Below are 13,633 nucleotides of genomic sequence, written 5' to 3' on the forward strand. Positions count from 1 at the left end.
AACTTTCTTAACTCTTTGTACTTTGCAATATCTAAATAATTTTATAATCATTGTTTACTTCTATATTATTTTTTTACAACAAAGAGGTGTCAAAATATAAATCTTTAATCTGGAAATTTACATTAAGAAATTTATTTTCCTTTTTCTTCTTTTCTTGAAGTTGTGGTTAAGAAAATACGTTGTCTTTTTGGATTATTAAAAGATTAGTGGAGAAATGTTAATAGTAAGCATAGTACTCCTAGGTAAAGGGAGGTAATTAAATTTTAATTGGTATTATCGGATGTGGAAAGAATGTATTAATAGACTAAATACTTGTCTATATGATTATTAAGGAATTGAATATAATTTGTAGTAATGCAACATATTGGTTAAATAATGTAATACATAGGTTAAAACATTAAATTGTTACAATGTTATCCTTTTATACTATATATAAAAACTATTATATTATTTAATAACTTTTCATTTTAATGAAATTTTTATTTAATGAAGATAAGTTTTATTCTGTTATAATTTTAATACGGATCAAAATGTATTATTCTCAGAACATTAGGTGTAATATATATATATATATATATATATATATATATATATATATATAGCAATAAACTTGAATATTAGTGTTTGTTATAGTATTTTTTTTTTTTACTTTATCTTTTTTAGTATTTATCCCATATGACAAAATCTTATAAAAGGTCGTTTATTACCTATTACAAGTTATATATGGATGACCACAATTATTTGATACTTTCCTTTATAACACTTAATAAATAAGTAAAACTTCAAATATTATTTAGTCTCCAAACTTAATATATATATATATATATATATATATATATATATATATATATATATATATATGAGATTATTTAGTGATAAGTAAAACTTCAAATATTATATATATATATATATATATATATATATATATATGAGATTATTTAGTGATAAGTAAAACTTCAAATATTATTTTAATACATTTTTCGATATATATATATATATATATATATATATATATATATATCACTTACAAAATACTCTTATTTTAGCGATTTATATTTTTTAAATTGGGAAATAATTTTACCTTAAGTGACAATCCATTATTTAAGTAAAAAAAAAAAACTAGAAAAAAACTATATTGATAATTTTTAAGGCAAAATTATTTTTTCTGTTGACCAAACAATGCAAAAAAGTGAATTAGTAACATAGCAAAATAAATACAGAATTTCAAATAAGTTCATATTATATATTATTATAAATTTTAACATTTTAACTATATTAATATCTTAAAATTTATTATAAATTTTAACATTTTAATTACATTAATATCCTAAAATTCATCAATCATTATCATCATATGAAAATTTATTTTAAAAAAATATTATAAATTATGGAAAGTCACACCAAATTCATAATAAAAAATTACATTTCATGAACTAGACAAATTATATCTATTATATATATATATATATATATATATATATATATATATATTTATATATTTATTGAGAGAAAGAAAGTCAAGACAATTTGATATGATAAATCTTCAAAAGAATTCACCAGTTAATTTAAGAAATAATGGCAAAATAAAAATATAATCTTTCTGTGACCAAAATATTTAAGTGTTTTTCCTTAATCAATGTCTTTAAAATCTTCTTTCTAGTTTGGTCTAAAGTATAAATGTCTTTTATAAAAAAATTAAAAAGTTACCTCATTTATTTTGACTTATTCCAAAAATATCAACACATATACTCAAATTAAGAGAATTCATATTGCACCATTAATATTTAACCATTATTTCTCCATTAATATATATATATATATATATATATATATATATATATATATATATATATATATATTCCAAAGACTATTATAAAAACTAATATCTACAACAATATTTGCAACTTTTCAGAGTTCTCAAATCAGATTCTCTTTGTTCATACTAATCATCATCGCCAAAATGAATTATTTTCATAAATAAGTTAACTCTTCTTATCTTAAATTTTATGCTCTTTTTGGATAATTTTTCAAAAAAATCTTAAGAGTTAGAGAAGTTTTAATTTCCTGGAAACAAGTCTCATTCACAAACTTAACACACCATTACATGATGTATCTAGTTAGCTTGAATCTTACACATGCATCTAAAAAACTATTCAAGAAATCTAAAAGTTGGAACAAAACACAAATACAACTTAGTCCAGTGAGACCGCTTCATAAACCTAACACTTCACTACAAATTTAGTCTAAGATATATCTATTCAGCTCAAATTTTATGTGCATCTAAAAACAAAAAGTATATAGCAAAATCTAAAGATGAGAGGAACACAAAAATTATTTAAGATGGATTTTCTTTGACCATTATTATTTTATCCTTCGTAGTCTGCGCAAAGAAATTATCTAGTTAGAAAAAATGAAAAATCAATCTAGAAAATGAAATAATTATATAAAGCAAGAAAAAAAATTTAACCAGAAAGGGAATATTAAATGAAAAAATTATGTACTTATAGAAATATGTTAAAATTATTCTAAAATATTTGATGTCTCATTTATATAAAGTAAGATTTACTTGTACTTTTTAATATTAATAAAATTTAACACACAGACATTTAACCAAACAATATAGACATATCCGGATACGTTATCAAATGAGACTTATAAAAAGTTATATAATTGTAAAAAAATGTCAAGAATATTAAAAAACGTTAATTATTTATTTATGTATCATCCAAATTATCTGCCAACAATAATAATTTAAAAATACACACGTTTTATTTATACAGAAAATTTAATTATAATATATTGCAGTGTATATATATATGATTCAATTACAAAATATTATATTATTAAAAAATATTTTTTTAACGACGATGTTAAGAACATGTTAAAAGTCTTTTCATTATATCATGATTAAAAAAAGTGTTATTAAAATTTTGGTTTAGGTTTTTGTATGTTGATAAATTTGATCTTCGAACCTAAAAATCATAATTATTTCTAACTATAGTAACATAGGAACCCTAATCATATTAAGTAAAAACTGTAAAGATTAAAACAAAGTTTGTTTCTTTAAATTCTAGAATAATTTATTCAAATTAATTAAAAAACAGCATTTGTTAAACACGGGGTGATGGTCCAAAGTTGGAGAACAAGAAAGTCCAAGTACTTAACGCGAGAAGGAAAACAAAATGAGATCCTGTACTTATAATTTTTCAACTCATCCAAATATCTTTAAATTCCAAAATTTAACTAATCTAAACAAAAAATTAGTGTGGAAAATTTTAACGTATCTAAATATTTAGTCAAAGAAAAAAATCCCCAACATGAGAAAAAAATATATATACACAACACTCGATAATCTCTTCGGAACATCCGATAAAATTGTAACCATATAAATAAGATCGGTAAAAATTTAACATCGTAAAATTTATAATATATATATATATATATATATATATAAATATAAATATAAGTATAAATATAAGGTGTAAATCACGTCATACAAATCAATTTTATATAATTAAATTAAATTTAAAGTCTACTTTTACCGTCAATAATAGAAATGTCTTTGACAATAGAAGTGAAATTCTAGAAAGAAAACATAATTGTGAGTTTTGTCAGTAATGTTTGAGTGTTACATTGAGTTTAAGAGTGGCCCTAAGAGTAGCTATATCCATGAACTCGGTTTCCATAATTCCGTATCCTTTCACAAACCTGAAATAACCAGTGCCAGACACAACTCCGAACTCTCTTTCCTTCATTTCGAACTTATCATATCCCTGGATCTCCAAGCTGCTACCTTTGAATTCCCCACTGGTGAAGATCACAGAGAAAAACATGTACACGGCTTTCCCATCAAGCTGCGAATTTACGTACATACCCTGAGCTCTACCAATGAGTGTTGAATCGATGTTGGGTCCTTCTGTAACTGGGTCATCAACAACGGCCACAGTGCCAAAGTTTAGGATGTTGGAGACGGGTCCAGTCTTTCCGGCCACCGTAATCGCCGTGGTGTGGTCGCCGGTGAAGTGATCGTGGACGTAGAATATAAGATTGGTTTGCTTTGGTTGGAATGTGGAGAATGTGTAGGCTGCATAGAGGATGGTGAAGGTGAAGATGAAGAAGAGGTTCGAAGTAAGGTTCAGTGGATTGTTCATGATGATCCTGTTTTGTCTCTGGTCCCTTGTCCCTTGTTTGGTTTGTTAGTTTAATTAAGATACTTTAGCGCTGATTAATCAATGTTGGTTAATTAATTAATTATATTGTGGTGGTTCAAGATGCTTGTTTGTTGATAAACAAGATTCCAATAGGAAAGAGACAAAGGAAGTTTGTTGGGTTAGATTCCACGACACAGCTACCACTATCCCACCTAGTGCCCTCGGATAAAAAAATTAAGATGAAAAAATTATGGTTTAATCGGTTAGATTGTACTCATAAATGTGTTAGTTTAATATCCACTTTTAAAAAAAATGTTAATTGAGTTTAAACTTTTTAAAATATGTTTCAATTAGGTCTATTTCAGAAAAAAAAAAAACTATTAATATCGTTAACGATATTTATATTCAAAATAACTTAAAAACCTAAGTATCGATATTTATATTAAAATTTAGTGATAAAAGTCATGAATAAAATTAGGTGTTAATAATTTTTTTTCTGAAAATAATCTAATTGAGACATTTTTCAAAAATTGAACTCAAGTGACACGTACCATCCTAATTAAACAAAAAATTATAAATTGAAAGGCCTCTAATATATGTTTTTTATGTGATGGAGGTGTTATAGTTTCTTATCCCGAGTGGTTTGTAAGTCATTGATTTTTAATTACTCATTTGTTGATGAGATTACTATCGTGATACTATGGACTAATAATTATTAATAAATTTTATTAGATTATTTTTCAAAATACAAGTGATAAAAATAAAATTATTAATTAAATATATATTAATAATTTTATTTTATTAAGTAATTTGATTTGAATGGTAATTACAGATTAATTTTTTAAAACCAAAATTATATTTTAAAGATTCATTTTTAAATTTAAAATTAAAATAATAATAATAATAATAATAATAATATTTATAGATATACATGAGTATTCATGGATATTTTTTCACTGATAACGGCGGATAGTAGATAAATATTGTTTGTACTCGATTTATTATCATCCTTAGTATCAGTTTATCCAAGTGATTGTTAGAATATGTACATTATAAAGTAGGAATCCTAAAGTTTAACAATTCTCTGTATCTAAAGTTTTTCATTTTAAAAAATGTATCCCATTGTAAAAAAAAGCATAAAAAGATATAGTCACCATTAAAATACTCATGTTTGAGAATAATGTGTTTCAATATGAAAGACTCACTTAAAAGGGAGATTGTTATGAAAATTCCACATTGAATGACCCATAAACCCATAATTGATGTTAAATCTCTATAATGTCTCGAAAAACCTCTATGAGAATTTATGATAAAGAAAAACATTCTCTTAGTGAGACTAAGTAAAAATTGTGTTTTCTTTTTATTTTAGATGAATTTTTTAAATGCCTATGGATATCTAAATAGGAAAAAGATTTTTTGACATCATTTGATGACTATTTGACAACTCTTATAAAGGTAAAATTGTCTTAACAAAAATTAACTTTTATATTTCTAGAAGGAAGAGAAAGTGAATATTAATAAGGGGCATTAATTGTCAAATGGTAGTAAAAATAAGTGTGATGTCAAAATATCAGTGTCCATCTAAATACTCTCCCATATAATGTTCTTTGAAGGGTTAAGTATATTTTTAGTCTTTGAACTTTAATGTGAAATTGAAATTTGTTCATATATGAAACTTTGATAATTTTAGTTCTCAAACTTTAGAAATGAATGAATATATTTCTTTTAACTTAATTACATTATATTTTTGACATGTCAAACGTTTCATACTAGCATTCAAGTTGTTTACACCATTTGACACCTTTCCGCTTCAATATTTGCTAGAAAATGTGTTTGACACGTAAAAAAGTTAATATAATTAGATTAAAATAACTATATTCATTAATTTTTAAAGTCTGTAAACTAAAAATGTGTTAAAGTTTTGAACATAGATGAATTTTAATTTCGTGTCAAAGTTCAGATATTAAAAATATCGTTAACCCTTCTTTTAATCATATATGTAACTATGTAATCCATTAAATTTTGAACTATGATACTTTGACAAAAAAAATTGACAAAGTTTGTTTTTCAACACACATCAATCATTTTTCTTCTCTCTTCAAGTCACATCAAATATTTATTTCATCTATTATTGAAATATTGTCACATGTATATTGTCAAAAAATTGGTCAACAAAATCGTAAAAAAAACATTTTCCCTTAAATTTTCCTAGTTTGATCTTTTAAGCGTTCGTGTTAGTTAGATCAATTTGCATTTTTCTTCCTCAATTTATCACACTAGCAAAAGCTGGAGCCTAGCAAAGTCTTCTTGGATGGTTTGGAATTCTAGCACCAAATGTTGCTTGCTGATCATGCTTTAGGCTTTAATGTAACTAGAGTTAGTGTTATTTTTTTCCTACTTTTAATTTTTATTGATGAGAAATAATTAAGTGACAGGTGCAGTAGGTCTTTTGTATAATTATATAATACAATTTTGACATTATTTTATATAATTTTATTTTATAAATCGGAGTTATTGTTTTATTTTATAATTTTTAAAATTAACATTAAATGTATAATCGAAGATTATTATTATGTTGACTAATTATTTATTTATAAGACGTGATAATTTCAATAAAAGTCATTTTTAAATGAATAAATAATACAAAATATAGGCTATGTATATGTTTATTAGAGTTTTTGTTTAAAATTGAAGAATAATCGATTATGTTGTGGTGTTGTTTGGAGAGACGCAAAATGTTAGCAGATTTGTTTTGGGATACAAATCCCTCACCAATGAAAAATTATGAAAAGATTATAACTTTATTTGTAATTCAAAACTTTAAGATAAGTTAGATATATCCCTGTATGTGATCTTACTTTTTTATATAATGCATAATTTTTTTTATTAAATATGAGATTTTTAATTCAAATTTGAATTTTTAACATAAAATAGCTAAAATACAAAATTAACATTGAAGCTTAGATCGAGCGAGAAAGAGATATAATTAACTTTCCAAAAAATAATTACTTAAGCTTAGTAAGAGAGATGTTATTATATCTTGTTTCTCTTCTTTAGAATTACTTAACCAAGAAATAGTTCATCGATTTTAAAAAACGAGGTTGCCTAAAAATGATATAAATTTACACAAACAAATTATCGTTTTACAATATATTTTACTAATGATTTAATCACATAAATAAAAAAATTCAATTGGCGATAAGTTAAATAAGGTTCTTCTATCATTGTTTTAATAATATATGCAAGTAAACTCCATATCTCACAAAAAATAAGGTTGATTTCTAAAAAAGTTACATTTTTTTGAACCTAATGTTAACCCTTTGAAACATAGATTCAGACATTATTTGATAATAAGTTAAAGGAGATATATGTCTAACTTTTTACTGGGTGTAAATATGACTCAGTAACAAATGTTTGTACCATCATATCATAAGAAAAAACATAACAGTGAGTTTTGTCAGTAATGTTTGAGTGTTACAGTGAGTTTAAGAGTGGCCCTAAGTGTAGCTATATCCATGAATTCAGTTTCCATAATCCCATATCCTTTCACAAACCTGAAATAACCAGTGCCAGACACAACTCCGAACTCTCTTTCCTTCATTGTGAAGATATCAGATCCCTGAATCTCCAAGCTGCTACCTTTGAATTCCCCACCGGTGAAGATCACAGAGAAAACCATGTACAAGCCTTTCCCATCAAGCTGCGAATTTATGTACATACCCTGAGCTCTACCAATGAGTGTTGAATCGATGTTGGGTCCTTCTGTAACTGGGTCATCGACGATGGCCACAGTGCCAAAGTTTAGGATGTTGGAGACGGGTCCAGTCTTTCCGGCCACCGTAATCGCCGTGGAGTGGTCGCCGGTGAAGTGATCATGGACGTAGAATATGAGATTGGTTTGCTTGGGTTGGAATGTGGAGAATGTGTAGGCTGCATAGAGGATGGTCAAGGTGAGGATGAAGAAGAAGAGGTTCGAAGTTAGGTTCAGTGGATTGCTCATGATCCTGGTTTGTCCTTGTTCTTTGTTTGGTTTTCTACCTGGTGTTTATTTAATTAAGATGCTTTAGGGCTGATTAATCAAGATTGGCTAATTAATTAATTTAATTGTGGTGGTTCAAGATGCTTGTATGTTGATAAACCAAGATTCTCAGAGGAAAGTGACAAATTGGGTTAGATTCCACTGGTACTATTCTATGCTTTAATTTGGATGGTTAGAAATTTAAATCAGTTGAAAGTTGCACATCGGAAAAAAAAAATGGGTAGGTAGATGATACCCATGAATAATGTGGATATTTATTTAATTATTGTTTGTTGATGAAGCAAGTATCAGATTTCCCACCTGTATACTTTTGTTATATGTTAATAATTTATAGTAAAATTAATTTGATTTTTTTAATTCAAGTAATAAAATTCAATATTAGTGAGATATATATTAATCATAGAATAATAATTTAAAATTTGATTTCATATTTTTTTCTTATTTAAATTTATGAAATTGTAGTTTTTTGGCAGTTATTTTGTAGCTGTAGGTATATCTAGATATTCTCCCACATAACTACTACTTAAATTTTCTAGTTTGATCTTTCAAACTTTTCTGTTAGATCAATTTGCAGTTTTCTTCCTCAATTTATCATACTAGCAAAAATTGGAGCTAACAGTCTTCTTGGAGGGTTTGGAATGCTATAGCAGCAAATGTTGCTTGCTGATGCTTTAGGCTTGTGTAACCTAACCAGAGTTAGTGTTGTTTTTTTTTTTTTTTTTCCTTTTTTTTTATTGAAAAGAAAAATGAAATGACAGGTGTAGTGCGATTATATACGTTTTTTTTTTGGTATAATCATGTAATAAAAGTCTGACATTATTTTATATATTTTTTATAAATAAACCAGAGTTATTGTTCTGATTTATAGTTTTTAAAATTAAAATGACATTTATGATCGAATATTATACTATGTTGACTAATTGATTTTATTTATAAGACGTGATAATTTTAATAACAGTAAATTTTAAATGAATAAATAATACAAAATATAGGCTATGTATATGTTTATTAGAATTTTGTTTAAAATTGAATTGTTGTGGTGGTGTTGGAAGAGATGGAAAATGTTAGGAGATTTGTTTGGATACAGATTTGTTACTAATCAGTGAGAAATTTATAAAGAGATTGAAAGGTAAGTTAAGTATATTTGTGTATTTTATTTTTTATATGTTACTTAATTTTTTATCTCTATTAAATTTCACTTTCGATTCATATTTAAATTCCTAAAAAAATTAAAACACAAAAATTAACATTTGAGTTTGGAAGGAGAAAAAAAGGGACACAATCAATTTTGTTTATAATAGTTTGTTTCACTTATTTAGAACTATATTCCTTAAACAAAAAATAGTTACTCGATTTTAAGAAACAAGATCACAAATGAGATAAATAGTGTCTATCCCATTATGATTGTTTTATGGAATGTATGAGCATGTGATGTTTTATACTATAATGTATGAAATATCTAAATGATATGTTATTTTTTTTAAATATGTTTTATTAATGATCTAATCACATAAAATAAAAATAAGAACTTAAATGGTGATAAGTTAAATAAATTTATTCTATTATTGTTTCTATAATATATGTAAGGAAGTTCTATCTCACCAAAATTGAGGTCACTTTTTATAAAAATGATATTTTCCATAAACCAAATATTAATTTTTTTTCAACATAAATTAAGATATTGAGTGGTAATAAGTTAAAGGTGTTATGAAATAAAGTGAATAATAGAGAGATAATAGATAATAGAGAAGAAACAATAGAGAATAAAGAATAAGAGAATAGGGAGCAACTCATCTGTGTATTATTATTGATAGGAAGAGTCATATTTATAGATACAATATGTAATCCATAAAGGAAACAAATCAACTTAGTTAATACAAATATTTACTATAAAGAGTAATGAATCATATGAGTAAATGTATCAAATCAATGGACAATCATTAATTCATAACACTCTCCCTTGAGTGTCCATTGATAAAGAATGTGTCTCGTTAAAACCTTACTAGGAAAACTCCTTTGGGATAAAAAACCTAGTGAAGGAAAAAGAGTACAACATTCTGTATTCTTTAATATAATATTGTTCATCACATATTCTATTTCTCTCTCTCATGTAAACTTACATCATTAAGGTGACAGAGTCCGAATTTGTGAGTCATTTGCTCAAAAGTTTTTCTTGGCAAAAACTTTACAAATAGACTTGTCATATTTTCAGATGAACGAATTTTTGGATATCTATATCATCCTTTCAATTGAACAATACACTATTGTCTTCATATATGGTTGTTGATTCCATCTTTCTCGGGGATAGTCACAAGTTTCTTGCACATGTTGAATTATAAACCTTAACCAAACATATTCACAACTTTCCTCGTAATTTTGTATGATTAGACGATGTTGCTACTATGGTTTGTTTCATATACCTTCATGAAACCATTGTGCTACCACATGTGAACAAACATCTTGTTTGTGATCAACCATTGTGACATTGTAAGAATATGTAAAATAACATGCATATCCATAACCCATTGGTTTGAATCTGAATCATTTGGATGGAATAAGCTCATATTCGTAGTATCCTTAAAGTAACGAAATATATGTTTTACTCCAAACCATTTTCTTCTTGTAGTTGAAGAACTATATATTGCTTAACAAATTTATAGCAAATGCAATATTAGATCGAGTATAATTCGCAAGATACATTAGTGTTTCTATGACACTAAGATATGGTGCTTCTAGACCAAGAAGATCTTCATCATTTTCTTGAGGTCTAAGAAGAGTCTTTATCAACATCTAACGACCTCACAACTATTGGAGTGCATAATGGACATGACTTGTCCATTTAGAACATTTTAAGCACCTTAATCATATAAGCCTCTTGATGTATAAAAATAATTTTATTTAAATACTCAATTTCTAATTTCAAACAAGACTTTGTCCTTCAAAGATCATTCATCTCAAATTCTTTCAATTGCCTTGTGAGCTCATTAGTAGTTTCAACGATGTTTATGTCATCTACATAAACAATAATTATGAAAAATTGATTTTCTAATATTTTCATATAAATACAAGGACAAAAAGGATCATTTCCATATCCTTATTTTAATAAGAACTCAATAAGATGGTTATACCACACACATCCTTGCTTTAATCAATAAAAGAGCATGTTCAATTTTATTGAATAACCCTCTTTAGAATTTGTCTTGTTGGACAAATAAAATCCTTCAGAGATTTTCATATAAATATGATTCTCAAAAGAATCGTACGAATAGGTTGTAACATCATCCATTAGATGTAAATGAAAACCTTGTTGTGCAACTAGGATAATCGAATATTGCAATGTTGTTGCATCCAATACTAGTGAACATGTTTTTTCACTAATCAATACAAGGTTTTGTGAATAACCTTTAGCAACCAATTATGCTTTGTATCTAACAATTTCATCATTTTTAATTTTATTTTTGTGCAAAAATCCATATGTACCCAACAAGTTTCACAACTTCAGGTGTGCGAACTATACGTCCAAAAATCTTTCGTTCAGTAAGCAAATACAATTATGCTTCTTTGCATATTTTCATTTTGGCCAATCTTTTCTTCGCCGACAATCTTCAATGATCATTGTTTATTGATCCTCATTGTCATTCATAACATTCATCGCTATGTTATAAGTAAAAGTTTCGTCAATGTTAACTTTATTTTGGTTTCATATTCTATGATTCATGACATAATTTATTGAGATCTCATCATTTCAACCATTTCAGGTACTTGAGGTTCTTCTGGAACCGAACCATTAATTATGTCAAATGAATCTTTTGAAATTTCAACCTTTTCGATTAGGTCATTTTGCATATTAACTCACTTTCTTATTCAAGAGTTTTTATTTTTGGAACCAATAGGTCTACCACGCTTCAAACGTGTCCACATGAGTTTTTCAACCTTTTTTTTTCGCATCATAATAACTGATCATGTCAAATAAGTCAATCATTTTGATTTGTAAATTTTTGGTTTACCATGACATGCATTTCAATTGTACTAATAAACTTGTAGTACAAACTATAAGAGAATGTTGATAATTTCTCCAATACACTTTCTTTTTCAACTCAATCATAGAGATATAAAGATATTTCATATCTTTTTCATTGTTTGTCTCAATATAATATCCATTTAGACAAATATCATTGAAACTTAGTAAGTTTCTATTCAACTTCTTGGTAGAAGTATAATAGCTCTTCTAGAGTCTTCAAATATATTTGTAATACTATAAAAAATACTAACATCGATGTCTCACATTATCAAACAAGAGAAAAATTTATTACTCTTGAGAATTGTATAAGTTGTTGCACTATCAATAAGGCATTCTTTTGGTACTAGTGCAAACATTCGTTTTTCATATAAACTTAAATATCAATATGAGATTTTTTTTAACACTCTCATAATCAATGAGGTGATCAATGCTTCCATTTGCTTTAGCAAAGAAAATAACAATATCAAGATGAGTAGCATCCATATGGCCATAATCAGAATCACCATCTTCATAAGCAAATTGTGTTTCTATGTTCTTCTCATTATTTGTAAGATGCTTTGGTGTACAATAAGTATAACTCAAATGACCTTTACCACCGTAATGATAATATATACTTTCATCTTTTTGTCAATATTTTCACATTTTCCTTTTCCTTTTTTTCACATTATCGTGCCACTTCTGGTGACAAAATGTGTCTTTGAAATTTTCTTTATAACCATGTCCAAAATCAAGATCATGATCAATCATGAAAATATAAATAAAATGTTGTTGCATTCACTTCTGGGAATGGAACAGAACCAATTTGGACAAGTTTCATGATTTTTTATCAAAAGCTCATTGCTTTGTTCAGCCATACAAAGACATGAAATAAATTCATAATATTGATTGTTGCATTCACTTCTGGGAATGGAGCAGATTAGGCGGATCTCATGATTTTTCATCAAAAGCTTTATTGCTTTGTCCAGTCAGCCATACATAGGCATGAAATAAATTCACAATATTTGTGAAATCTCTTTTCACAATATTCTTGTCATGTTGCTTAGATGCTTTATTTCTTTATTTAATGGTATCCCAATATCCATTGCATCTAAATATATTTCAACATTTAAAATCCAATATAAGGAATTCTTCCTTATAATATCAAGGGTCACAAATCCAAATTTTGCAACATTTTGTGTGTTTAAAACTAGCATATAAAATAATAATAATAATAATAATAATAATAATAATCACCGTCAAAATAAAAATAAAAATAATAAGACGGAGATGAAAATTGATAAAGTTAAATAATTCTTATCACAAGAGGAAGAATATAAGGTAAAATTATAATTTGAGAAAGGATTAGAAAGAGCCTGTATTGAGACGTGCAGAGCATTGTCGTTATAGAGAAAAAGTTTCCACTAGTCCTCAATTGGTTGGAGC

General features: G+C 26.3%; 2 protein-coding genes across 2 annotated transcripts; both read right to left on the minus strand.

Moving 5' to 3' along the window:
* Positions 1 to 3,524: 3,524 nt before the first annotated feature.
* On the minus strand, positions 3,525 to 4,210 carry LOC114179257 (dirigent protein 1-like). Its single transcript, XM_028065524.1, has one exon. The coding sequence runs from the start codon at positions 4,149 to 4,151 to the stop codon at positions 3,612 to 3,614; it is 540 nt and encodes a 179-aa protein (XP_027921325.1). The 5' UTR covers positions 4,152 to 4,210; the 3' UTR covers positions 3,525 to 3,611.
* Positions 4,211 to 7,528: 3,318 nt separating this feature from the next.
* Positions 7,529 to 8,286, minus strand: LOC114177153 (dirigent protein 11-like). The gene has a single exon (XM_028062409.1). It carries the CDS (start codon positions 8,149 to 8,151, stop codon positions 7,609 to 7,611), a length of 543 nt encoding a protein of 180 aa, XP_027918210.1. The 5' UTR covers positions 8,152 to 8,286; the 3' UTR covers positions 7,529 to 7,608.
* Between the last annotated feature and the right edge of the window lie 5,347 nt (positions 8,287 to 13,633).

The sequence above is a fragment of the Vigna unguiculata genome, chromosome 3, assembly GCF_004118075.2.
Source record: "Vigna unguiculata cultivar IT97K-499-35 chromosome 3, ASM411807v1, whole genome shotgun sequence".
Taxonomy (NCBI): domain Eukaryota; kingdom Viridiplantae; phylum Streptophyta; class Magnoliopsida; order Fabales; family Fabaceae; genus Vigna; species Vigna unguiculata.